This window comes from Stomoxys calcitrans, chromosome 3, assembly GCF_963082655.1.
Source record: "Stomoxys calcitrans chromosome 3, idStoCalc2.1, whole genome shotgun sequence".
Lineage (NCBI taxonomy): Eukaryota > Metazoa > Arthropoda > Insecta > Diptera > Muscidae > Stomoxys > Stomoxys calcitrans.
In genome coordinates, this window is record NC_081554.1 from 149,623,817 (window position 1) to 149,651,164 (window position 27,348).

Genomic DNA, 27,348 nt, shown 5'->3' on the forward strand with positions numbered 1-27,348 from the left:
TACCAAATAGGGTATCGATATTAGATCTTATAGCCACAACAGGCGCATTTATTATTCGATATCTTTGAAGTTGGAAAAGTGAAAAAAGCCTTCCGACATCAAAACCAAGCATGGTAACTGCCATTTAGACCGATGTGCTAATTTAGGGTCTTAAGCTCATAGCAGGCGCTTTTGATCCGATTTCGCTGAAATTTTAAAGTGTGACCTGTATAAAGCTTCTTCGCACCTTAACCGAACATGATCCAGATCGGTCCATCTTTGAATATAGCTGTGGATATAGAGGAGTTATAATAAAATAGGATAATTAATCCACGGTGGCGGTCATTCAAAGTTCGACTCGGCCGAAATTAATACGTTTTTACTTGTTAAAAAAAAATTTGAATAATAAATTAACACGAGAAAACTTTAGAGAGATTTCATTAGAGTAAAAAGAGAAGTTGGGTCGGACCGAATATTGTATACCAATCACCATTGATGCATTTGTCTTTGCAAGGTTACTCTTTATAGGCAGAGACTAAAACGGATCAAGCACCAAACTTTTTTTTAAATTTAGTTAGGAATTGCTTCCAGTTTGTACTTAAGAAGTTAAACCGGATGATCCGTTTTTATATGGGAGAAATATCAGGTTAGAGACGGTTTCAGACCATACTTGACATGTATGTTGGATGTTATTGGAAAAATCAATATGCAAAATTTCAGCCAAATCGAAAAAGAATTGCGCCCTCTAGATACTTAGGAAGTAAAATCGGGAAGTCGGATTATATGTGAGTTTTATCAGTTTATAGACTGGTTTAGATCATACTTTGTAAATACTTGCCAAAATGGATAAGAACTACGCCCTTAAGAGGCTCAAGAAATATAATCAGGAGATCGGTTCATATGGGAGCTACATACGGTTATTGAGCGGTTGGGACTATACTTGACAAGAATTTGAGAGGTCATAAAAGAAACCGATTTGCCAAATTTTTGCCAAAACGGATGAGAGGCTCAAGAAGTCAATTCAGGAGTTCGGTTTTAACGGCGGCTTTTTAAAGATATAGTTCAATATAGATGGCGCTCAAGAATATATATAATTTAATTGTCAAGGAGCGGGTGCGGAATTAGGCAAAAAAGATATTGTCGGAGCGGAAAAATTTTTGCCAGAGCGAGAAAGGAAAAAATTTACCCGATCCGGATCCCTGATTAAGCCCTTACACATCCTCCCCTAATTTGATCCAGATCGGATCATATTTGGATATAGCTGCCATATTTTTTTTTTTTTTTTTGGTTGGGCTGTAGGGCCCAACTTGATGTTTTATTTTTTTATAGGAGAAGGAAAAATCTTAATTTAAGCCCTTTTTAAGATCGTTATAACTTTTGTATCCACCTCAAATTTGGATGCACCTTGCATCTCACATTTGTCCTCCAAAATAAACAAAAACCGTAATTTTTAACAAAAAATTGAGTTAGGCTCTTTTTATATTAAGCTATCGATATGTTGCAACCTTTCAGGGGATATTTTCAAATCTTTAGCTATTTGATTGTCATCAGATTGTCAGTAGATGTCGTTGAATTCGCGCCTTAACTCGCTGAACCCATTCAGGTGTTGTTGCAGTTTTTTCCTTTTTTTGCCACCACCATAACGTTTAACAACTTTGCCAAAGTTTCAAGTCCAACTAATTAAATAAAAGCTTAAAATCTGTTAAACATTTTAAACAGTACATTTATTTCTTAAATAATTTTATATATTAAATTTAATAAAAATTTTGTTTTCACATTGGTGTCCCAAATTTTAACTAAAAAAAGCAACAACATACAATCGAATAATAATTGTACATATATAATATCATTAAAATCTTATCAGCTAGTAAATAGTTACACATTTATGTGCGATAGGTATAAATGCGATAGGTATAAATGAGACAAAAATAAAACGAACATGAAGCACATGTTATTCCCTAAATATGTTGCAATGATCAATGGTCCCAGTTGGTCGTAATTAAGTAGTTATTCATTTGCGTTAAATATGCATTAAAATACTGTCACACATCCTTTAAGTTCCTCTTTCATACTTTACTTTTTCAACATTTCATCGGCAGCAGCACTGACTTCATTCCATGAGTAGACCATATCTTCGGATTTGGTAAACCTTGAGCACAAGGCCATGCGAATGAAGTAAACATCACGGATTTTAGAGGGAACCATATGGATATTGCCACGACCATTGATAAGTTTCAATAAATTTTCGCTTAGCTCATTGGCCCCCTTTAAACGGAAGCACACCAAACCCATGTTTACATCGCCAACAATCTCAAAACGATCATCGGCTCGGCATAGGGCGGCAAATTCTTGGGCAAATTTGCAGTGGCGTCTAATGTGGGCCTGAAGATTTTCCACACCATAGAGACGCAAGACAAACCACAGTTTCAGAGCTCTGAAACGGCGACCCAAAGGAATCTGCCAATGCCTGTAGTCGGGAGCGGAACCTTGCATTTCGTGTCTCAAATACAAGGGATCAACGTTGAAAGCATTCACCAACCAGGTGGGATCCTTCAACCACATGGCACTGCAATCGAAATTAACCAACATCCATTTGTGAGGATTGAAATTGAAGGAATCGGCGGTTTCAATGCCCTTCATGAGATGGCGATATTCGGGGCAAATGAAGGCCGAGCCGGCATAGGCAGCATCAACATGGGCCCAGACATTGTACTTATTACAAACAGCACCACACTCATCCAAACGATCGAAAGCACAGCTGTTGGTAGTGCCCAAGGTAATCACAGCCTATGGAGTAAAAAAAAAACAACCAAAAATTAAATTTTTAACAATAATTTCAAATAAAATTTATCTCAAAACTTACATAGAAGGGTATTAAACCCTTTTCCAAATCTTCTTTAATAGCTGCTTCCAAAGCCTCTCCCCTCAAGCTATTTTTCTCATCGGCTTGCACTGAATGCATTTTTACACCACCCAAAAGTCCAGCTCTTTCCACTGAAGAATGGGCCTGTGCCGAATTGTAGCCCACCAATTTGGATACAATCATGTCATCAGTCCAGTCTGGATGTTGCTTTTTTACTTGTTGAATTTTCTTAGCCTTGGCACCCAACAAACCAACCAAAGTGGCCTCACTGGCTGTTCCCTGGATGACGCCACCACCTTTTCCTCCTGAACAAGCCAGAAATTCTTTGGGCAAACCAATCATTTTACCCAACCAATCTAACATGACCACCTCCAATTCTGTACAGGCAGGACTGGCAATCTATTAAAGTGCCAAAAGAGCAGAATTTATGGAAAAGTTTTGATTTTCTTCAAGTTTCTTAACTCACCCAAGAGAAGCCTATACAGGCAATAGCACCACTTAACATATCAGCCACTATGGCTGGATAGGAATTGGCTGTGGGGAAATAGGCATGGAACTTAGGGCTATGCCAATGAGTTACTCCTGGCATGATGACCCTTTCTATGTCACTCATAACCTCTTGCCAAGTATCTGGTTTCTCGGGAGCCGCATCAGGAATAAGGGGTCGCAAATAGCCTGGTTTAACATCGGCCAAAACACGACTGCAATAGAAGAAACAAACATTGGTTTAAAGGAGAGACGTATGGTATGGTATGGTTTAAAAGAGAGACGATGTTGTCCATTATTCATAATCTGCCCTCGACCCGTTTTCGACGAAATGCAGATATTTTGCCCTTTTACTACCAAAACGTTATTTTGGTATTTGGTACTATTTGTAACAAATAGTACCAAATACACAAGTAAATGTACTTTTTTTTCTCACTTTTGATAAGCTGTTTTTTCCTCCTAACCAAAACTCCGATCATTTCGTAATTCTAGTCTCAGGTATTCATTATAGGCGATTTATAGTTGTTTCGTTTCATATTGTACTTTTTTGCACCCAAATTTTACGAATTTCAAATATATATTGCCAAGGTGTGCCTGTACGCCAATTTTGAGAGCTCAAACTCAATCTGTACAAAAAGTACAAAATATTACCACTTCTGAAGTGTTAATTTATCGAGATGAGTTTAATGATTGAAAATATTGGGTTGCCCAAAAAGTAATTGCGGATTTTTCATATAGTCGGCGTTGACAAATTTTTTCACAGCTTGTGACTCTGTAATTTCATTCTTTCTTCAGTCAGTTATCAGCTGCAACTTTTAGCTTGCTTTAGAAAAAAAGTGTAAAAAAAGTATATTTGATTAAAGTTCATTCTAAGTTTTATTAAAAATGCATTTACTTTCTTTTAAAAAATCCGCAATTACTTTTTGGGCAACCCAATATTATACAATGGAAAAACTAAAGCCACAGGAGATACCCCACATCAACCATGGTTGATGACCCTCCCATGGTAAGGGGGGTCATCATCAGAAATCTTTAGGTTTGAGGGCTTCAAAGGTCGAACATTGGTTTAGTTTTGTTCTCCCCACCCTATTATTTCGGGATACCAGCTATTTGCGTACTATTTGGTTGCCCAAAAAGTAATTGCGGATTTTTTATATAGTCGGCGTTGACAAATTTTTTAACAGCTTGTGACTCTGTAATTCCATTCTTTCTTCTGTCAGTTATCAGCTGTTACTTTTAGCTTGCTTTAGAAAAAAAGTGTAAAAAAAGTATATTTGATTAAAGTTCATTCTAAGTTTTATTAAAAATGCATTTACTTTCTTTTAAAAAAACCGCAATTACTTTTTGGGCAACCCAATATATTAGCTTTTTAGCTATTGTCATACCTTATAAGAAGTTCACCTATTTCGTGCCATTTTGTAGTGTTTAGTACATATATGTTCAATAACTCATTGAGTCGCTATAGTTTGGTTGTAATAATGGACTCAAGGACAAAATTTCGAGGATATAACTCAATCCATTAATTAGGTACAAAATAGCACCTAATGTCCCACTTAATGTACCTTTCCCCCATTTTCCGTACGTGTTAAATAGGGTAGAAATTATTTTTTTAGGAAGCGATTTGTACCAAAATTAGATCATTCTAGCTCTATTTGTTCGCTGCGGATAAATTATTTTGAACTTTTTAGTATCAATATGTACGATTTTCAGAAAACACTTCTAGTCGCCCGATATATACTGTCAAGGTGTAGGTTAGGTAAGATTGGCAGTTCCTTACAGACTCACTTAGACAATTTTAAGACCATTGTGATACCACAGTATCGACAGGCCAAGGATTCTGGCGGGAATCGAACCCACGACCCCTGCACTGGTAATCCAAGCACGCTACCAACTCGGCTACTGGGACTCCCTGTCAAGGAGTAACTGCATCCAAATTTTGAGAACTTTAGTTCAATTCGTAAAGAAAGGATTAATTTGTACATTTTAGTCGCTCAATCTAGTATATTTTAACGGCCTTCCATATTTTCAAGATTACGATAATTTTTATCAAATTGCTTAATTTTTAGCTGTCACCATTCGACGAAAATAAGCTATTTCGTACATTTATGTACTTTATTATACCCAATTGTAAAAATATTGAAAAAATAGTTTAGAAAGTAAAAAAAATTGCATACATCTGCGTATGCAATGTTTTCAATTAAAAATTTAAATGAAAATAAAATCGTTTTCAATTAAAAAGTTTTTAAATTACAGTTGCGATTGAAATTTGTACAATTTTCAATAAAAAAAATTAATTAATTTAATTAATTTTTATTTGAATCTGCAAGTTTTTTAATTGAAAATTTTTTCAATTACTTTTTCAAAAACGGTGATTGATATCATCATTTTCATGACTAAAGCATTTTCAATTGAAAAATTAATTAGACCGATTAATTTCGTGATTGAAACCGATTTTTATACCCTCCACAATAGGATGGGGCCATACTAATTTCGTTATTCTGTTTGTAACATCTCGAAAAATATGTGTAAGACCCCATAAAGTATGTATATTCTTGATCGTAGTTTGAAGTCGATCTAGCCATGTCAGTCCGTCCCTCTGTCGAAAGCACGCTAATTTTCGAAGGAATGAAGCTAGGCGCTTTGCACAAATACTTTTTATTAGTGTAGGTCGGTTAGGATTGTACAGCTGCCATCTTGACATCTTGAGCCACTAGAGGGCGCAATTCTCATCCGATTTGGCTAAAATTGTGCATGAAGTGTTTTGTTACGACTTCCGAAAACTGTGGTAAGTATGGTTCAAATCGGTACATAACCTGATATAGCTGTCATATAAACAGATCTGGGATCTTGACTTCTAAAGACTCTAGAGGATGCAATTCTTATCCGATTTGGCAAAAATTTTGTAAAACGGCTTCTTCACAAGGTTTGAAGCGATCTATAGCCTGATACAGCTCCCATATAAACTGATCTCCTGATTATGCTTCTTAAGCACCTACAAGGCGCAATTCTTATCCGTATTGATTGAAATATTACCCAATGACTTCTACTATGATCTTCAACATTCAATTCATTTATGGTGCGAATCGGACTATAACTTGATATAGCTCCAATAGCATAAAAATTCGTATCCATTATTCTATGTTTGCGTTAAAAAAAAGATATTGAGCAAAGAACTCGACAAATGCAATCCTTGGTGGAGGTTACTTAAGATTCGGCCCGACCGAACTTAGCACACTCTACTTGTTTTCGGTGTATTTGTACCTACAGTGACTCAAATAAATAGACGTTTTTCTGTTTTCTTCAAATATATTATATTTTTTCTAAACCAAAGAAAATTTTTGTAAATATATTTTTTATCCGTAAAGGGGTATATATAGGAGCAAACTATGCCAAAAACTTAAAAAATAACGTCATTTTATAAAATCTTCATTTATTACGCGATTTCCATAAAATCTTCATTTATTACCCGATTTCGCTAACATTTGAAGCAGTGAGTTATTGTAAGCTTCCCTGAAAATCGGCACATATACGTCTTTTTGCTGCACGCAGGTTAAGTTCTTGAACGAACCCTATTTGGATATACATAGCTGCCATATAGACCGACCAGCCGGGAAAGTGTTTGGAGCCCATAAAATCTTCATTTATTAGCCGATTCCGCTGAAATTTTAAACAGCGAGTTGTTGTAAGCTTTCCGACATCCGGTCTAAATATGATGCAGAATGGACTATATTTAGTTATAGCTGCCATATAGACCGATCTGCCGATAAATGGTCTGAAGTCCATAAAAGCTTTATTTATTATCCGATTTCGATGAAATTTGCATCATTGAGTAGTTCTAAGCCTGCCGACTTCTGTCTCACATACGGTTCAGATACGACTTTATTCAAATATAGCCGCCATATAGACCGATTCCTTAATCGCATAAAAAGCGGATTTTTACCTAATTTCGCTGAAACTGTGACCCGAATAAACTGTGCTCCAGACCAGCCCCTATTTAGATATAACTGTGGATATGGTAGTGGAGTGGTATATCCATGGTGATGGGTATTCAACATTCGGGCCGGACGAACTTAGCAAGCTTTTACTTGTTTTTTTTTTTTCTCATTAATTCGCTCATTGCTTCGCAACAGCAATAAATCGAGCCAAATTTGGGAGTTCTATTGTAAAATTACGTTTATCATCAAACCCATGTACCAAATCTCATAGTTCCAGCTATAGCCGTTCGGGATTTGCAGTTATCAGTCAATCATCGATATCGGATAAGAATTACACCCTCCCAGTTCTGAAAAACCCCAGATTTAATACAAATGTAGATATTCAGTTATTATCTCATTCACATTATTCAAACATACAAAAACCCATGGGTAAGCTATGCAAATATCATTACTTTATACAATCTTTATCAGGTCCAATTACATTCTCTTTGCCCCTATAGATGAAAAAAAAAAATTTTAATAAAACCATAATCATTGTGGATTATTAAACCACTTTAATAATAAAATTATAAATACGCTCAATGATTCATTTCATCTATAATACAAAAAAGTCGTTTCATATCGCCAAGGTAATAAATCTCTTTGGGGGTTGCTTTGCCTGGCCTCTCACCATTCCACCCATTCAACGTTTACCATTCACAAGACACAAAACTCCAAACGAAACTCCGGAACAAGAATCAAACAACGAATAAAGTCTTGTCAAGGGAACCTTGGCATAGGAAATGGAAAAGTATTCATCCATTAGCACAAGTAGACAATAAACCATGACGAATGCCACAACGCATTCATGGAACCCCCCCTACAATTGAGGTGGATACAAAGAAATAAAAAATCTACTTTTTAATGCGTTTCAATTGAAGCATAGAATAAAAGTTTCTTTGCTGACCTTGACCCATAGACACAAGCTGTGGAGAAACTTTAAAAGTACATTAGGATTGCTTTGAATACAGCATGGGCAAAATGCCACACCACACCGATACATTAACAACAACCTGTTGCTTGGCCATACATTTTAATGTTGGCAAAAAATTAAATTCGAATATAAGTCATGTTGTAAGACCATGTTGTTAAAGAGAAGGCTAAGCCAGCAATCAAATACAAAATTTAATTGTGTCTACATCAAATATCCGTAGTAAGGACGGACGTACAAGATTTGGTTTTCAAATGGCATTAAATTCAACCATGTTACGGATTTCGAAACCGTAAACCCCTTTAAACTAAATAAGACAAAAACGCTAATTGGTACATTCAATAGTAGATCCAAGTACTACATTTATATCCGTATCCGCCTAATGTCCCATACAAACCAATGCATTTTTCCTCTATAAAAAGGGAAAGGGAACGAGAACAAAATTGCAGTCAATTCGGCGAGCAAACACGTGTAAAAGAACATGAAGTTATTCATCATTTTCCTTGAAACATTTCTTGAAACCTTTCAAAAATTAGTTCAATTATAATCCCACTATGAGTAATTGTTTTATTAACATTTAACAAAACAAGTCATTTACCTTTCAAAGAATCATTTGATCTCTTAAAAAAAAGACCTTTACCGAAAATTACTTTCACTTCCGATTTTGTTTTCTTTTTTTTTCAATTTTTATGGGTTTATGTAAATTAATTAAAAAAAATCGCCATTTCTCACTTACTCATTGAAAGAACATTCACTTTATTTTAAAATTATTTGTTTGAGTACATATCATTTAACACTGTCATTGAAAATTCTTTAAATATTCCACACAAGTTACAATAACACCTGTTGGAAACCGGATTTTTAATTAAATCGTTAAGCTTGTTGTGAACTGATATGTATCAAATCGAGTCTAACAGCAAATAAATACATATGACAAAACCTAAACGTGGAATTAAAAATTATTTGCAATAATTATAAACATGCAATCAGGTGGTTGCTGTAACTAAGAGAATACTGAAGAAATTAAATTAATTAAGTTTCTTTCCCTAGAAGTGTTCCAAGAGGGTTTTCAAAGATATTCGATCTACCACCTGATCAAATACCAAATCGGATGACAGTATGTGGCTTTTGGCTGGAGAAATGTATTGTGATACATGTTGCAGCAAGATTTGAGTTTCTTTTTGTCTGTAATCTAAATCAGCATATAAAAAATCTAAGAACAAATATTAGGTCAGCCTCTTGTCATGATGCTTGAACCTAGTTAGCCCTTAGCTTCTCTTGTCCTCCAAAAGAATGTTCGCATCCGCTAAATCAGATAGGTTCGCAAAGAAATAAGAACCTAAAGTGGAACTCCTTCTAACTGCTAGTGCGGGACACACACACAGAAGGTGTTCTATAGTCTCTTCTTCTTTGATGTCCTCACAGCTTCTGCAAAAGTTGTTGCTGGCAACCTTCAGTCTGCCAGCATGTTTTCCGATTTGACAGTGACCTGTCATGACGGACACAATGACTAAGACGTCTATTCTAGCCAATGACAGCAAAGCAATAGACCTCTTCAAGTCTAGATGAGGACACATAATTTTGTAATGCTCACAGCCCCCTCTTTGTGACCATCTATCAATTGTTGCGCTTCGGGACTGGTCCTGAAAACTTAGCTTACATGTCGCTAGAGGCATACCCACAGATTCCAGTATCGCTGGAATGTGTGAGGTAGTTCCTAGTCTTGCAACCTCATCCGCTTTACAATTCCCTGGAATATCTCTGTGGCCCAGCACCCAGAACAGGTGAATTTTGAACTGTTCAGCCATCTCGTTGAGAGGTCTGCGACATTCGAGGGCGGTTTTTGTGCTCAGAAATACGTTCTCCAGGGATTTAATTGTTGTCTGGCTGTCTGAGAAGATATTTATGCCAATCGCCGTAATGACATTATATCTCAGCCATTCCACCACTGCCTTAATTGCAAGGATCTCTACTTGATATATACTGCAGTGGTCGGGTAACCTCTTCGATATGACCAGATCTAGACCTTTAGAGTACACGCCAAAGCCCGCCTGGTCGTTTAGTATGGAATAATCCGTAGTCTATTTAACTTCTGTTACCAAGGATATCGTGTTTCCAATCGGTTCTATCAGGAATAGTGGTACAGTAATTTTTATCAAAAAGAAGCGATTTCATATTTATGAAGGATTTGGTGTACACTTTAAAAGACTTCCATCAAATTATTTCTTACACTTACCGGTCCCTAATGTTCTCCAAATATTCAGCAATATAGTCAACCATTGATTTGGCAAAATCACGGAATTCCGGAGCCTCCATATCGATCTAAGAAAGGAAAAGAAATTTTAAATAATAATTTAACAATTTCAAAAACATATTTGGAAAATATTCAATTTTGATAACATTATATAATTTTAAATGGCAGGTAATAAGCAGATAAATAATTATGGGTGCCATAACAATATGATTAATGATAGAGTGGCTTAGAACACGCCAGAGGGCGCATTTTATCACCACTTTTATAGGCCACCACAATATATACTACAGATCCTAATTGAGAGAGATGTGAACTTGGCTACGCAGACGATATTATAAAACATACCTCGATTTGATGGGTTTCAAAAAATCGCGACGTCAAATCAAAATGTAAGTAACTCATGTTAAAACAGCAATTTTACTGGTTGAATAAAACATTATGTATATTAAAGTGGGTAATTTGTTGGCCATAAAGCGGTTATCAAAATCAAAAACTACTACGAATTCTAAGAAAATTCTGGATGCCAAGAAATCATAGTTCTAAGACTAACATCTATTTTAATTTTCTACGCTTAGACAAAATGGGTGAAGCTAGGATCCTTGGAAATTAGATGAGAATGTTGGTGCGAAAGTTCGAAATAATGCGGAAACTACTACAAGTGTACGAAATGTACGTGCCATATGGGTAAATCTGACAACACATTGGGTATGTAGGCTAAGATGTCGAAATTAAATTTTTTTAAATCGATAGCTTATCGGTTAATAAATGCGCTTGGAAAGGCCACAAAAGGGAAAATCAGGAGATACATTTACATGGAAGCTACAGTGTGATGCAAAACAGAATGGATTTTATCTTTAGACCCTGGAAGCTGCAATTTTGTATACTTAAACGTACGAATATAGAAACAAGTAAAAGCGTGCTAAGTTCGGCCGGGCCGAATCTTATATACCCTCCACCATGGAGCGCATTTGTCGAGTTCTTTTCCCGACATCTCTTCTTAGGCAAAAAATGATATAAGAAAAGATTTGCTCTGCTATTAGAGCGATATCAAGATATGATCCGGTTTAGACCACAATTAAATTATATGTTGGAGACCTGTGTAAAATGTCAGCCAATTCCAATAAGAATTGCGCCCTTTGGGGGCTCAAGAAGTAAAATAGAGAGATCGATTTATATGGGAGCTGTATCGGGCTATTGACCGATTCAGACCATAATAAACACGAATGTTGATGGTCATGAGACGATCCGTTGTACAAAATTCAGGCAAATCGGATAATAATTGCGACCTCTAGAGGCTCAAGAAGTCAAGATCCCAGATCGGTTTATATGGCAGCTATATCAGGTTATGAACCGAATTGAATCATACTTAGCACAGTTGTTGGATATCATAACAAAACACGTCGTGCAAAATTTCATTCCAATCGGGTAAGAATTGCGCTCTCTAGAGGCTCATGAAGTCAAGACCCAAGATCGGTTTGTATGGCAGCTATACCAGGTTATGGACCGATTTAAACCGTACTTAACACAGTTGTAAGAAGTGATACTAAAACACCATGTGCAAAATTTCAGTCAAATCAGATGAGAATTGCGCCCTTTAGAGGCTCAAGAAGTCAAGACCCAAGATCGGTTTATAAGACAGCTATACCAGGTTATGAACCGATTTGAACCATACTTAGCACAGTTGTTAGAAGGGATACTAAAACACTATGTGCAAAATTTCAGTCAAATCGGATGAGAATTGCGCCCTCTAGAGGCTCAAGACCCAGTCAAGACCCAAGATCGGTTTATATGGCAGCTATATCAAAACATGGATCGATATGGCCCATTTACAATACCAACTGACCTACACTAATAAGAAGTATTTGTGCAAAATTTCAAGTGGCTAGCTTTACTCCTTCGGAAGTTAGCGTGCTTTCGACAGACAGACGGACGGACGGACATGGCTAGATCGACATAAAATGTCGCGACGATCAAGAATATATATACTTTATAGGGTCTCAGACGAATATTTCGAGTAGTTACAAACAGAATGACGAAATTAGTATAACCCCCATCCTATGGTGGAGGGTATAAAAATCGTTTAGTCAGCCAAAATATATTACATTTGTATTTGTACACACAGTGACTCACATTTTTTTCTTCAAAAATATAATATTTTTTTTTTAAACCTATGAACATTTTTGAAAAAATATTTTTATAAAAATGCGTAAAGACGTATTTAAAGAAGCAAACTATGCCAAAAATTTAAAAAAATAACTTCATTGTATTGTTTTTAAAGATTAATAGAAAAAAACTCAAAATCTTCCCCACAAAATTATTCGTCGGTAAATTTATCACAAAGTTAGAACTATATATTGATCACATTTAGTACTTTGTATGGTAATCCTTACTGGTACAGATGGAATCTAGTCGTCTTGGCATCGATTCTACGAATTTTTTACACATTTCTTTTCATTATTCGTGCAGCACTTGCCTAAGGGTTGACCTAGATGAAATTTGGAGTTGTCCAATCCGTGATTCCAAATATGACCAAAGATATTCTATCTGTCTGGACTTTGCGGTGGTGTTTAGAAATAATTTGTGTCGTCAAAAAGCCACATTTAGACGTCCAATGCTATGTTGGTGGAATCCTTATCTTGTTGGAACATAAATTCGTTATCTTGGAAACCCATTTTACCAGCGCTCGAGGGAAGATTTAGCATTAAAATCCCTAAATACATACAATACTATATTTCCAACTCCTTATACCAACATACAACCCTAATCCGTTATTGAACCACCACCATGCTTAACTGTTGCACTTACATTATTTATTTTCAGTGATTCCTCAGGCATTCGCAAAGTATTTTTTATTTGCATAGTTCGCTTTCTTATTTGCGAGTTAACGCATCGCAATAAAAATATTTTTACAAAAATTTTTATAGGGTTACAAAAAATCTCATAAATTTGTATTTGAAAAAAAAAAAATAAAAAGAAAAACGAATACTTTTGTGAGTCACTGCAAATGCCAAATATCAGAGCTCTAGCTCAATTCATAAATGATACCAAAACCAAATGGTACCAATTGCGGCACTAAAGTACGTTTTCTCCCTCTTTCGAGTTTTATCTATTCATCCCGTTTGTAACACCACGAAATATTGATCTGCTACTACAAAGTACATAATTCTTGGTCGTTTTGACATTTTAAGTCGATCTAGCCAAGTCTGTCCGCCTGTCTGGGGAAATCACGGTAGCGGTCGAACGCTTAACGCTTTTTTTTTAGTTTAGGTCGTTGAGGATTGCAAATGGACTATGTCGGTTAAGATTTGTATATAACTTCCATATAACTCGATCTCCTGATGTGACTTCTTGAGCTCCTATAAGCCGCAATTGTTGTCAGATTTGGTTTAATTTTACACGTAGTATTCGACTTCCAACCATCGTGCCAACTATGGTCCAAATCGGTTAATAACCTAATAAACCGATTTACCGATCTGGCATCTCGACCACTGTGAAAACCGCAATTGTGGCTAAAATTGGGTTGCAATTTTGCACGTAGTGTTTTGTTACGACTTCCAAAAACTGTGTTAATTATGATCCGAATCGATGTTTAACCTGATATAGCTTCCATATAAATCGAACACCCGGTTTGACATCTTGATTCCCTAGAAGCCGCAATTGTTTTCCGATTGGAAAGTATTGTCCAAATCAATCGATAACAGGGTATAGCCAAAAACCGATCTCCCGATTAGCTGTTTTGGCAGAAGTTTTGTATTTAGAAATTTTTACCAGAATCCATGGTGGTGTGTTCCCAAGATTCCCCAGTGATCTGAAAAGTCATAACAGAAACCTTCGTGCCAAATATTGTTAAGATAAGTTAACAAATTACAAAATTATTAAAGTCTTGGTCAAAGTCGGACGAAAATATATATGGGAGCTATAAGTAAATCTGAACCAAAGTCGGTACTCTTTGTAAAAGTCGTAGAATAAGACATAGTGCAACATTTTGAGTAAATCTGTTAAAAAATACGATGACAAAGACTCTTTAAGTATTTGTGCTCTCTAGTGGCTCAAAACGTCAAAGGAAGATTATATATATGTGAGCTGCCTCTAAGCATAGTCCTCTAAACAATTCTAACCGACCTAATCAATAAGAAATATGTCAGCAAAAATTTAAGTGAAGAGTTAGAAGGATATAGCGCTTTCGACAGATGGACGGACATAGCCAGATCGATTAAAAATATGATGTCGAACAAGAATAAACTCTTTATATAGTCTAATAATGGACTTTAATGATAAAAAAGTTCACTTATAGAAAAAAAGGTATTACTTTATTCACACAACTGTTACTACCATTTGGTATTGATTCAATACCAAACAAAGAAGATTATAGGGAATTGACAGCGCAACGTTTATAGTCTTGTCATTGCGGTAACCAATTAATTTAGCTTTGTACTTAAAATATTAACGCCATTACAAAATGTTTATTTTTATATAATAAAAAGTTGTTTAATGTTATTTTTGTGCATACGTAAAGTCGTGTTTTAATTGGTGAAAATGAATACTATTCGACACTCCAAGGAAGATAGCTATATAGCATAAAACTTGGTAAAGTGTTTTGTTCAAAGATTATTAGCTTGTATTGGTGTGTTTATAGAAATGCCACTTCTGGGAATCAATGTATGTGGAATCATTAGCTGAATAAAATGAATCGAAGTTGATCTAGGTCAGTGGTGCACAAAATTAAAATTTTCTCTACGCTAGCGTTGACGCTCAATTCACATGTATTCTTATTCTCTCGGTTTCAGTCGTTGTTGAAACAGCAATGAATGAACATGCGTCTGGGTGTAAGCATCGATTTTATGTTTTCATTTTAAAATCAATGTTTTTCGTGGTCAAACGCTAAATGTAAAAGTAAAATTTAAAAATCTATTTCTATATTATGATTTCTTTAAAAAAAAATTAAAAGAGTATAAATAGAAACGTTTTATTTTTTATCCATACTTTTCTGTATTGTTTTGATATCATACCGGTTTGCTTCACGTCCCTTAACGTATGGTGCGGTTTGGTATTAAAAACAATACCTTTCGTGCCATAAAATTAATACGAAACTTAACTTGTCGTTTTATATGTTATTCATACTTTTCGCTATTGCTTCACTCTCAATACCGTATGGTATCGAAATAAGCACGTTTGGTAGCAATTTTCTATCAGTGTCATTTATTATATTGTATTCAGATAATTGTTTATAAAAATTCGAATTTTCGTTATTGTACTTTCATTCTATAGCTATTGATGAAATTGTCTCTAATATGGTGATTTGATAATCATGATTTTAGAAAATTTTAACGAAATTTTTAGTGGAACTTAATGTAATATCCAATTTAACCAAATTTTTCTTGCATAAAAGTTGAACCGAAATAATAATTTTTAACTTAGATTATATAAATTTTGCTTGCATTTTTTAAATACATATATAAAAATATCCCTTCTTATTAGCATGATATCATAGATTTGTTTACCATTCAATTTTCCAACTCACCGAAACGTTAGTATCCAATTTATCCTCATTAATAGTATGATTAGTAGTGCCTTTGTTGTCTTTCGCCTTATTTGCAGACATGTTAAGCTTTTTTTTTTAAATTAGGCAAAATTAAATTAAAAGAAATATACATACATAATTTGGAAGAGAAAGAATTTTCTGTTAAGTTGTAATACTACCGAATAGACATTTTTTATTCACATAAAAAACAGGTTTTTAATTTATTTAAATTTTAAACAACAAAAATAAAGTTGGCAAAAAACTAATAAAGGCACATTCAAAATAGGTACATGCAAAAAAAAATATTTGTTATTAATACTAATGAAAGTATGAGCACGAAAATATGTGGCCTAAACTATATTACACTTACAACGAAAGGTTATTTAATATTAAATAATTTTACCTAGATTTTCGAAAATTTTCCCTAAATTAAAATCTCTATGTGCTAACGATCACAAATTTTCACTTTGAATTTTGCTCGCTGAATAAGTCTTATTTACTTCACAAAATAGTTTAAATTCTTCATCTTCACGTCTCTTTTTTAAAGTCATAGTCGATATTTTGAACTTCATTAAATGGTTTAAAAAATTCTATAAAAATTTACCCAAAGCAATGGGGTTTCTATTCGTGTTGTAATTATCCATTGTCCTAACGGGTCTGAAGGCTTTGTTTTCATATAAATTCCGTTCTTACAGCAAACTTATGCATTGTTAACAAACTAAATTTTTTAAAGTGTATTAATAGCTATAACCATTTGCCATAAAATGCTAATGTAAACACGAGTAGTCTATCAATTATCATAATTTCGTGTTTGGAAGGGAACATATTTTTAAAATATAAATTGATAACAAATGAATTAATGAATGCCTTAATAATAATAGTTATTGAATAATAAACTATGTAAAGAGGTTTCAATTGCAATTATACATATTTGTTTGATTAGTAGCGTAGCTAAAGGTGCTATCACACTATATGTGCTTGTCCAATGACATGTTAAATTTTGCATTTGTTAAAGTTGCACGCATAGTGTAGGAATGAAACTGACATACGAAAATCACTTTTCAAAATAGCATATATACATAAAGAAATCTGCTTTTTTTTGTTGTCAGTTGAATGAAAGCAAACCCAAATTAAATTGTTTTCACAACTTTGTGATTTAACCAGCTTTCTCACATCTTAAACAATTTGAACGCATAAAAAATCAGCTTTTGCTCACATTTTTAGGTTATTTCATACGAAACTAACACAGCCAAGTGTGTTAGCAAAAATGATGAATCGAATGTAAATTGACAATTTTGACATAGGGTAAATGCTCCTAAGTTCAGCATGTACCAGTACACAATTTTGTTTTCTAAATTCAAATAAATAGATTTAACATATAATATAATAACTGTCAAATAAAAATATTTTAAGGCTTAACTATGTTTTGTGATAAAACCCTAGTATTAACTTCGATTGTGCTGAAAATGTTGCTAAACATTAATTAAATTTTATGAAATCTCACAATGTTTTCAACAGTGTTGCAAATTTGTTTAAATGCAATTAAACTTTTTTGTTTGACGAGTAAAGCGTTGTTTTGGTAGAAAACAGATGTATGTTGACATCATTCTTATCATATGACGAAGGCTGAGTATTGAACAGTAGTTGGATTTTTGAAGCGCCGTCCACCAGGTCATAGACCATAAAGCATTATAGATCTGACAACTGCAGTATATACCCAGCGGATAACAGGCGGTTTAAGCCCCCAGCTTCTGCCAATAGCTCTCTTGCAGCTGTACAGGGCAAGAGTTGTCTTTTCCAAAAGGTTGGAGTTGGAGTTCAATTTCCTGTCAAACAAAACACCTAGGTAGTGTGTGCTTTCAGTAAATGGAACATTCTCTCCTCCCAAGGAAACAGGTGCCACTGCACGAAACATGTATCTCTTGCTAAGAAGAACTACTTCTGTCTTGCACGGATTTACACCTAGACCACTTCGTTGTTGCACGTAGAGCTTCCTGAAGTATATCTTTTAGAGTGCTGGGAAACTTTCCCCTATCCGCAATAGCTACGTCATCAGCATTCGCGACCACTTTTACACCTTCCAGAAACAATAACATATTGTTAATGGCTATATTCCAAAGTAGAGGAGAGAGTACACCTCCTCGAGGTGTTCCTCTGCTGACCCATATTTTTAGATCTACAGATCCCAAGCCTGTCTTAATGTATCTTTTAGTAAGTAAGTTATTAATAACGATAGTGTTGATTATGGAGAAAGTAAAAGATATTGTGGTGGTGCTGATATCGGGGGCGACGAGGAGTGCTCCAAGAGCAGTACTGAATGCGATATATTGTCTGAGACCTTTGCACTTGTACTTGTACATGTCTGACTGACAGAGAGTCAGGAACTCGCGCTCTTCGGATTTCGGGCATTTGTTTGTTCTGCGGTAAGCCGATGGCATGGGACGACTACATGGCATTGGCATTGCCGGACTGATCTTTCTTAGATGGCGACATGGAATTTGTCTTCTTAGAAAGGTAGCTTTGGGCTTCTCTGGTCCCTTCATATACATGGATTGGTCCAAGTTGAATGGGGGCACTGGAGCAGAGGTTTTTTTTGAATTCCTAGGGATTAAAGTGTCACATAGGCTTTTGGTCGGGTGTAGTGTCTCTCATATACCTAATACCTTTACACACAAAAGTAATACAAAATAAAAATACAACATTTCTTAAAAAATTGAAACTAACAATTATTGTAATGAGATGATTGTCATTGTTCGCTGCATTTAATAGACATGTACATTTAAAATCTACGAAATTTGAGAATTTTGCTAGCAACATGGTGAAATCGATTTGTAAAAAAAACTTAGTACTGCTTATTCGAAAAAATTTCGTAGTCATTTCACAAAAGTTATTTTATAGTGCGTCAAGTCAAGTAAGTCAGTACTAGGCTTAAGGCCGTAAGAATATGTAAAATTTTGTATTAAAAAAAAATGGTCAATAAGCATCAATAATATTCTCGGCTCTCCTTGTGAACAAAAATATTTGGACTGAGATTACAGATCACGTCAGAATTTCGCTTTTAGTGGAAAGGTGTGCGACAGTGCGTGTTCTTAAGAAAACAAAAATAGTGGAAGTATCGACTTTATGAGTTTAGAAAGCGTAGAAAAATTCAAAATTTTTAATCACTAATAATTTCAATCAAAAAAAAAATTTAGAATATTTTTGTGCATTTTTTTATTCGATGCTGCTTAAGGACCACAAAAAGTTGGATTTTTCTGTCGGTCTTTGAGTGCTGGATGGAAAATGTTTCTTCTGCGCCCTTCAGAAATGGAATTGGCAAGTCGGTTCATAAGGAAGCTATAGCAAAATATTGTCCGACGTAGCCTATCTTCAAAATTAATGTGCCCATTTTTACTATGTTGGAGGCTTTTGTGGCACAGAAATTACTTATCCGACTATAAATCTCAATCTCTTCGAAACCTGGCGAGAAAATTAAAAAAAGTTCCTTAACTGCTATAATCAAGCTACAGCCTCTTAAAATTAAGAGATAAAACTTAGTACAGATAATTTTTTTATCCACAGTCAGGTTCAGTTCGATTATGGCTTCCTTTTTCCAACAACATCTATCGCCTGGTTTACGGCCCTCAGCTCATAAATGGAATATTTTTTAAAAAAATATGTTCCAAAAATGTGTTTTATTAGATGCCATGATCCGATAATCGTCCGCCTGATGCCATGATCCGATAATCGTCCGCATATGATATGATCTCTATGGCGTCTGGAGGGGGTGGAATAAAGGATAGGTAGAGGTTAAATAGTGCTGAAGATATTACCCCACCTTGGGGAACTCCCTGTTTACTCTACGGTGCTTCGACTTCTTATCCCTAATGTCCCTATTAAGGACAACACAGATAATTCGCGACCCAGCTTTTCAGGCCTGGCTGGAGGAAAAGCAGCTGTTGTGCTATGCAGTCTTCGAAATCGATGTTATTGCTCGGCGAATGGAAATTCTCCTGCGTGGTTCGGGAGGAGTAATCCCTCAAGCGTCTTTGGTCAATTTCCCAATTTAAGATTTTGAGCTTATAAAAGGCTCAATTTTAAGCTGATTTCGCAAAAATTTCAATCAGTGCGTTGTAGAGAGAGAGGGTTATGATTACCTCTATATTCGTCGAATATGATCTATATTTGGATATACCTTCTACATAGATCTATTTTTCGATTAAACTTCTTGGACTCCTAAATGGCTATTTCTTAACCGATTTCCCTAAAATTTGGATAATAGGCTAGTATTGACCTTTCTACATTATTTTCCAGTACAGTCCATACCGAAACTTAGTTGCATATAGCTATTGTATATACCGATCTCCAGATGAGAAATATATCTTTGGGTTTGGCTATCTAAATTCTGGCGCGGGCGAGCCTATGATTTATTTTTTTTTTGTTAATTATGTGAGTTAATAACATAAAACCTGTGTTTTAAATTAAGTACATCAGTGATTTTCTTTAATAATAAATATTTTCTTTACCATAATTCTATATGCCGACTTTAGGAGCATGTCATGCCGGTGTCATGACTACTGGTGAAAAAGCAATTTTTTAAAAAAAAGTTGAAAATTTCACAAAATTAATAAAAGAAATTGAATTTTTTGCATGATACATCTAAAACAAAACCAAATTTCGAATTGTAAAAACCAAAGGGTAATACATTTTTACCATTGTAAACTACACAATTTTCAAGCCAATGTAAAAAGCTATTTTAATTACATTCATTATGGCATTAATCTCGAAATACGAGTCTTTCAAAACAAATGAAGCCATGGCAAGCAAATATTTGAAAAAAAAGGAATGGATAAAAATAGCAAACAATGACTTAAAAAGCACATATTCTTGTTAGCCTTGATTTTAAACAAAAATAAAAACAAAACCAACAACAACAAAAGCAACAGCAAACAAATATAAATAAAAAAAAAAGTTACGTTTCTAGAGTTAAAGCCAAGATTTACGAAATCTCGTGACAGACATTATTTCAAAGTAACAACAACATGCATGGTGGAAGCTTAGATTCAAAGTGTGCTAAATCGACTTGGTAAATTTAAAATTATCTAAATAGATATCAAACTACATTACAATCAGTTGAACCATTTATAATAGATATATTCGCTTATTTTTCCAGGAAAAATTTTGCTTTTTATTTGAATAAAACAGCTGGTTTTCAAAAAGCATCTGTTCGGTGCTGCGAATTGCTGCTGGAAAAAAAACCTCAAACAGAAATTCGCTAGCGCTCCATTACGAAACTCTCAAAATTTTACTTGTTCTCACGCACTCTCCCTCGCTCTCTTCCGCTAGCAAATAAAGTACGCGAACGATTTACAGTAAAATTTTTTGAGTATTCGCACACTAGTCAACACGACTATTGTTGGTGGTAACTTTTTTTCCTCCTATCTAAATTTAGGGTATTTTATGATTTTTACCAAATTTTTTCTTATGTATTACGACTTCTTTTACTATTTATTTGAGTCGAACACTCGTCAACACGACTTTTGTTCCGCTTATTTTTTCTTTGTTCCCATCTCAAATTAGGGCTTTATTTCATAATACGGCAATAATTTTTCAATAATTCATGATTTTTACCATAATTTTCGTTTAAAAAATTTATTGTAGTTTTTCGGAATGAGTTCGTAGAGACAATTTTGTTTACTTGATCCAAATAGTTAAGAAATTTAGAAAACCTACATCGGACTTTTTCAAAATTGCGTATTAGCATTATTGTAAAATAGAATAACATCATTAGGTTCCTTAAATTACATGTCAGAAATGCGTGACATGTCAAGGGTTGTGCTCCCATGAGAAATATCACACTAAGATCGTTACACCTATGATTTGGCGATTTGATTATATTCAAATAAGTAATATAATATGGAGTACAAATGAACAAGATGGCGTATGAAGTATTGCGTATGTGGGCATTATTACAGAATAATAATCATACGCACGCTAGGTCAATAAGAAAATTATGTTGCTCAAAATTGGAAATAAAACCCCATTCATTGTTTACCAGTGTTATTTAAAATTGGACAAACAAAATGAACCCCTGAATAACTATAATTTTCTATTTAGCATGCTATTGATTAAAACCAAAGATAGATAAATTAATCGCTTCTTAGCTATTTCGCCGGGGGCATGCCTTACAAAAAAATATAGTTGTAGATAATGTGAAGCATGTGTATAAATAGATGATTTTTTTAAACTGTTCTCCTTTTTGTCTAAACCATGTTTATTTCTTTTAATTTATTGTTTTGGTTCCACAAGCATTAGTTTTTATTATAATCGAAATTTTACACATAATTAACGAATGGGGGCTGAAACCAAATAAATATAACGTTGGCAATTTGTTCCAGTTCGCTATGCTTGTTGCGTGTGCGGGAACAAGCATTAGGGCAGAAATTGCGCTGGTTGGCAGAACACAAAGAAAAACATATCAGCGAATTCTTTCCACTAAGATATAGAATTTCCATGACTGTACCTAACACATATACCTCTATATTTTGTATTGCAATTCCAATATTTTATATGGAGTGAAAAACGCAATTCCTGTCCTTTATACCCGTAAGAGGGATCTTGGAAATCATATCAATTATTATATATTGACTGTGTATTGCAGGTGTCCAACCTATAATGCTATATGGTATTCTGATCCGTTATTCAATATTTCTCCTCCTATTTTTCAGTACTAAGTCGGGTCCAAAGGTTGATAGCTTCACTTAAGCAGAACATCATCTTGTGATGCATTGTGAGTAGTTCTTTACTTAATATATCTGGCAACGTTGCTATTCAATGATATGCGCCGCCCACTGTTATGAGGTTGAGGAATCTTTGAGCCTGATATCCCATGCATAACACATAGTATAAGGAGACCTATATAAATGTATCTGTTAGATAAGTAGACTTCGTTACAGATGGTTCCAACTTATATACCAGTGTGGGCTTTCGGGTACAAACTTAACTCAGGAGGGGCCTAACTTAACTCACTGTCCCAAATTTTGGCGACATCGGACAATAAATGCGCCTTTTATGGGTCCAAAACTTTAAATAGAGAGATCGGTCTATGTGGCAGATATATCCAAATCTGGACCGATCTGGTCCAAATTGAAGAAGGATGTCGACTGGCCTAACACAACTCACTGTCCCAAATTTCAGCAAAATCGGATAATAATTGTTTTATGTTCAGGCCTAAGACCCTGAATCGGCGAATAGGTCTATATGGGGGCTACACCAAGATATAGTCCGATATAGCCCATCTTCGAACTTAACCTGCTAATGCACAAAAAAAGAATCTGTGCAAAGTTTCAGCTCAATATCTCTATTTTGATAGACTGTAGCTTGATTTCAACATACAGACGGACGGACATGGCTCTCATTGATATGTGAGAAGTTTGCCCCCTTTTGCTTAATGGTCTGTTTGTGGGAAAACTTGCATTTGCATGATACTATAAATAGGCTTCTGAGGATCCATTAGAATTTCAATTCTTACACATGTAATTGGAATATAAGAAATAAAGCCATGAGTAGAACCCAATTTTTCATCTATCGTCCTTAGGACTTAAGTTTTGTTCCAATACTTCAGTGTTTTCTTTGTCTTCTAAATCAAAAGTTCATCTTTCAATCACACCCAAACTTCTTCATTTACATTTGTTTATAGGCTTGTTAGGATTCATTTAAATTCCAAGAGGTATATCCATTGGGATATAAGAAATAAAGCCAAGAGTAGAACCCAAGTAGAAATCTCAAGCCCTTTAAGACTTGAGATGAAAAAAATTAAGCTCTATTTCAATACTCCGTTGTTTTCTTTGTCTTCAAAATCAAAAGTTCCTCTTTCAATCCCACCCAAACTTTTCATTTGCACTTGTTTATTTACAGCATTACAACTATAAATTTCAACTGAATCTAAACGAATACTCCAGCCTTTGATAACTTACTGAAGCCAAATCAAATCCCAAATTACCCATGAACATGTCATTAAGGAGCAGATTCGAGACTTCTTCCATATCAGTAAGTCTATCCAATTCATGTTTTAGTTTAATAAAAAAACTTTTCGTAGCGAAATTTTACTTGGCCAAATACCTTACAAATGTCACAATGTCCAAAAAATTGGTAAAATGGGACCTGACATTGCTGCTTCCGATGATAATCTCTTCCGATATATACAATCGATCGGTTCTTTTATTAATTCTTATTATGATAAAGTCATAACATGGATTGATGATTGGAACTCAGTAAAAGAGCAAGTCTTTTAACGTGCAAAACATTGAATATTGAATAAATAATCAATTTTTCACAATTAAACTTTTTTGTCGAAAAAATCAAAGCCCATCTTAAGAGATAGACTATATTATGTATATAGAGTTCACCGAGGCGCAGAGGTTAGCATGTTCGCCTAAGACCCCGAACGCATGGGTTCAAATCCCGGCGTTATCCCCTTTTCTTATGCTGGCTATATTTGTGCGATATCCTGCCATGTTAAAACTTCTCTACCAAATGGTGCGGCTCGCCGCTCGGACTCGGCATAAAAAGTAGACCCCTTATCATTGAGCTTAATAATGGACTTCACTAATTGATACTAGAGAAGTATCTCCTGTTCTTAAGTAGAATGTTCATGCGAAATAAAGTAATAATTATGACAAAGTCATAAAATGGATTGATGGTTGGAACGCGGTAGAAGCGTAAAGGTGAGAAAGATGATAAACGTGGATGCATGTGCAATACATTGATTATTGAATGAATGACCAATTTTTCAAAATTAAACTTTTGTTGTCGAAAAAATCAACGCCTATACCAAGCATGGTCGGGACATCTTAAGAGAGAATATATTATGTATAATACAACAAACAAATTTCATAAAATACCATGCCTAGTTTGGTCCATATTTGCGCATATTTAAATAAGTTATTGATAAAAAAAAATAACTTCTACTTATAAAAATGCGTCGTCATAGCGGTTTGAATCTTTTGTTGGCGGCTACAGTATATTCAGCAAAATCAAATATATTGCCTATATACTTGTTATACTTGCAACATACATATAATTAATGAAACTAAAAAGTTTGCATTTCGATACAAACATAAAATATTTTCTGTATGTACAAACCACTTAACTCTACACATTCCAAAAAACGCAATAATTAGCATGCTAAATTTTCAATTGTGCAGGCAATGGGTAAAGACAAAATTGTTCAAAAATAGATTTTTTTATATCTCTATGCTTGTTTGTCTTCAAAACTCCATGCTAAATTTAATTATTTCGGCAAAACTTACCCTTTTTTGGTTCTATTCCTTTTGGTGAGATGATATGAAGAAGCAATTCAATTACTTGACGTAATTAAATTAATGTTACAATTTTATGTCGTATTGTATTTAGGATGCCTTGGAAAATCTTAATAATTTCCAATGCCTTTCAAGGTTTTTCACTTCACTTTATTTCTTTTTTTCTAAACAATAACGATTTTATTGTCACTACACAATAGGTATAATTTCTTAATAATTTGAACAATTCAATTGCAATTATTTTGCTTTTCTCTGTTTAATTCTTTTTGTCTATATTTTTTTTTCTTTTTTAAATTTCTGTTATACACAACAGTCAAGTGTGCCGACGGCAAAAGATACTGTTAATGGCAACACGACTTAACACAGCAACAATCAAATCACGACTGGACGTTGTCATCTGAGTGGGGCGGCTTTTAAAGCACCAGTTTTTGCATCAGGACCGGTTACGGGGAGTATGCGAAACACACGCACAAATATTTTGTTCGCTTTGCCATTTGAGAGTGGGGGGGCCTTTTATAATAGTATGTGCGAGTATGTGGATTTGTGAGTTTTTGGGGGTCTGTTATTTGCTATTTAGTGAGTATGAATAGTTCGGAATGAGAGTCAATTCTAACTGTTATATTCAATACGTAGGCCTACGATGTATTCTCGTTTTAATATTTAGTTAATGTTTATGATTACATTATAAAGTGTTAGCTAATTGTTAAATAAGAAAAAAATTCACAGTTTATTTGATGGTCAAGTGAAAGTGAGCACTTGAAGGTTTTATTCTGAAAGCACATAAATGATTGGTTAAAAAATAAAAGAGTTGCAGTCTTCAAGGGAGTATCATGCAATTATATTTGCTGACCGAAAATATAAACTTCTTAAACCCACCACTACACACATAACGTAATTATTATAAGTTTCATCTGCATTTATATACACACAAAAAAGTTTACTAAACATCAGAGACTTTTTCCTTAATCGAAAAATTTTTGTAATAAATCAAGGCCAAAGAAGCAAAACTTCAAAATAAGGATATTGTCTATAAATTTTATTTCTTTATTTCACGTTTACAATCTTGAACTTGAAATTTGTTCGCTGACAAAAGTGGTCTAATTTGTAATGGTTTTAGATTTATTTAACTAATGGCTGGTACTATGTTCGTTTTTCACAGTTGAAAGGACATATTTTTTGCGATTACTTTTTTGATACACTACAAAAATGTCAATGATAACATCCGTGTAACATGATATTGCCATCTGAAAGATCATGTTACACGGATGGATCAAAGCTAGAGGACAGGGTGGGCCTGGTGGTCTACATTGAGAACCCAGGGACTGAGATCTGTTTAAGACTGCCTGACCATAATACGGTCCTGCAGGAGGAGATCCGGGCGATCACGGAATGCGTGAAGTGGTGTGGTGCTAACGCAAGGACGTCGAGTGTGAACATCTTTACCGATAGTAAAATCGCCATAAGGGCAATAACAACCTGGACGGTAATGTTACCAATAGTCTTGCAGTGTAAGAAGGAGATTAACGCCTCCTCTGAGAATGGGAAAGTCCGCATCGTTTGGGTGCCGGGCCATAACGGAGTAAGGGGAATGAAAGGGCAGACGATTTCGCGGTGAAGGCCCGAGGACTGTCTTTTCTTTTTAGAGGTTACTTTATAGTTTTTTAGAGCGCACAACAAGCCGATTACTGGCTTAGGTGTATGTCCATAGTGGCATGGGACGGATTAATATCTGCACCCCCTTTTCAATCTATCCTAACCTAATACTTTTATTAAAATTGTTACATAAGTTATAGAGGAATGTCCTACTAAATAAACTCAGCATGTTCTTTTTGTTTTTTGCTTCAAAATATATTATCTAAAAAAATAATCACCAAAAAATTTCGCAAAAATCGAACATAGTACCACCCTTGAGGTAGAACTTTGTCTTCTTCAAAGACAATTTCTTAAACAACAGTATTAGGGCCTTTATTGAAATTTTTTTATAACCAAAATCCGATTTTATGGTATCAGAAGGTCAGGTATATATACAAAGAATACGAAA

At 34.7% G+C, this 27,348-nt stretch overlaps 1 protein-coding gene and 1 long non-coding RNA gene across 3 annotated transcripts; one reads left to right on the plus strand and one right to left on the minus strand.

The window, feature by feature from the left end:
• Positions 1-1,896: 1,896 nt before the first annotated feature.
• Positions 1,897-25,700, minus strand: LOC106085362 (aromatic-L-amino-acid decarboxylase). 2 transcript variants are annotated; one of them, XM_013249578.2, is made up of 6 exons: positions 25,299-25,700; positions 16,009-16,095; positions 10,470-10,555; positions 3,309-3,543; positions 2,843-3,241; positions 1,897-2,766 (listed from the first exon to the last, which is right to left on the minus strand). In XM_013249578.2, the coding sequence occupies exons 2-6, from the start codon at positions 16,087-16,089 to the stop codon at positions 2,053-2,055; spliced, it is 1,515 nt and encodes a 504-aa protein (XP_013105032.1). In that variant the 5' UTR covers positions 16,090-16,095; positions 25,299-25,700; the 3' UTR covers positions 1,897-2,052. The 2 variants fall into 2 exon arrangements, with proteins under 2 accessions (XP_013105032.1, XP_013105033.1); XM_013249579.2 differs by lacking the exon at positions 16,009-16,095.
• LOC106085363 (uncharacterized) lies at positions 18,804-24,273 on the plus strand. Its single transcript, XR_001220931.2, has 3 exons — positions 18,804-18,919; positions 23,905-24,036; positions 24,086-24,273. It is a non-coding gene; the product is annotated as an uncharacterized LOC106085363 (long non-coding RNA).
• Positions 25,701-27,348: the final 1,648 nt, after the last annotated feature.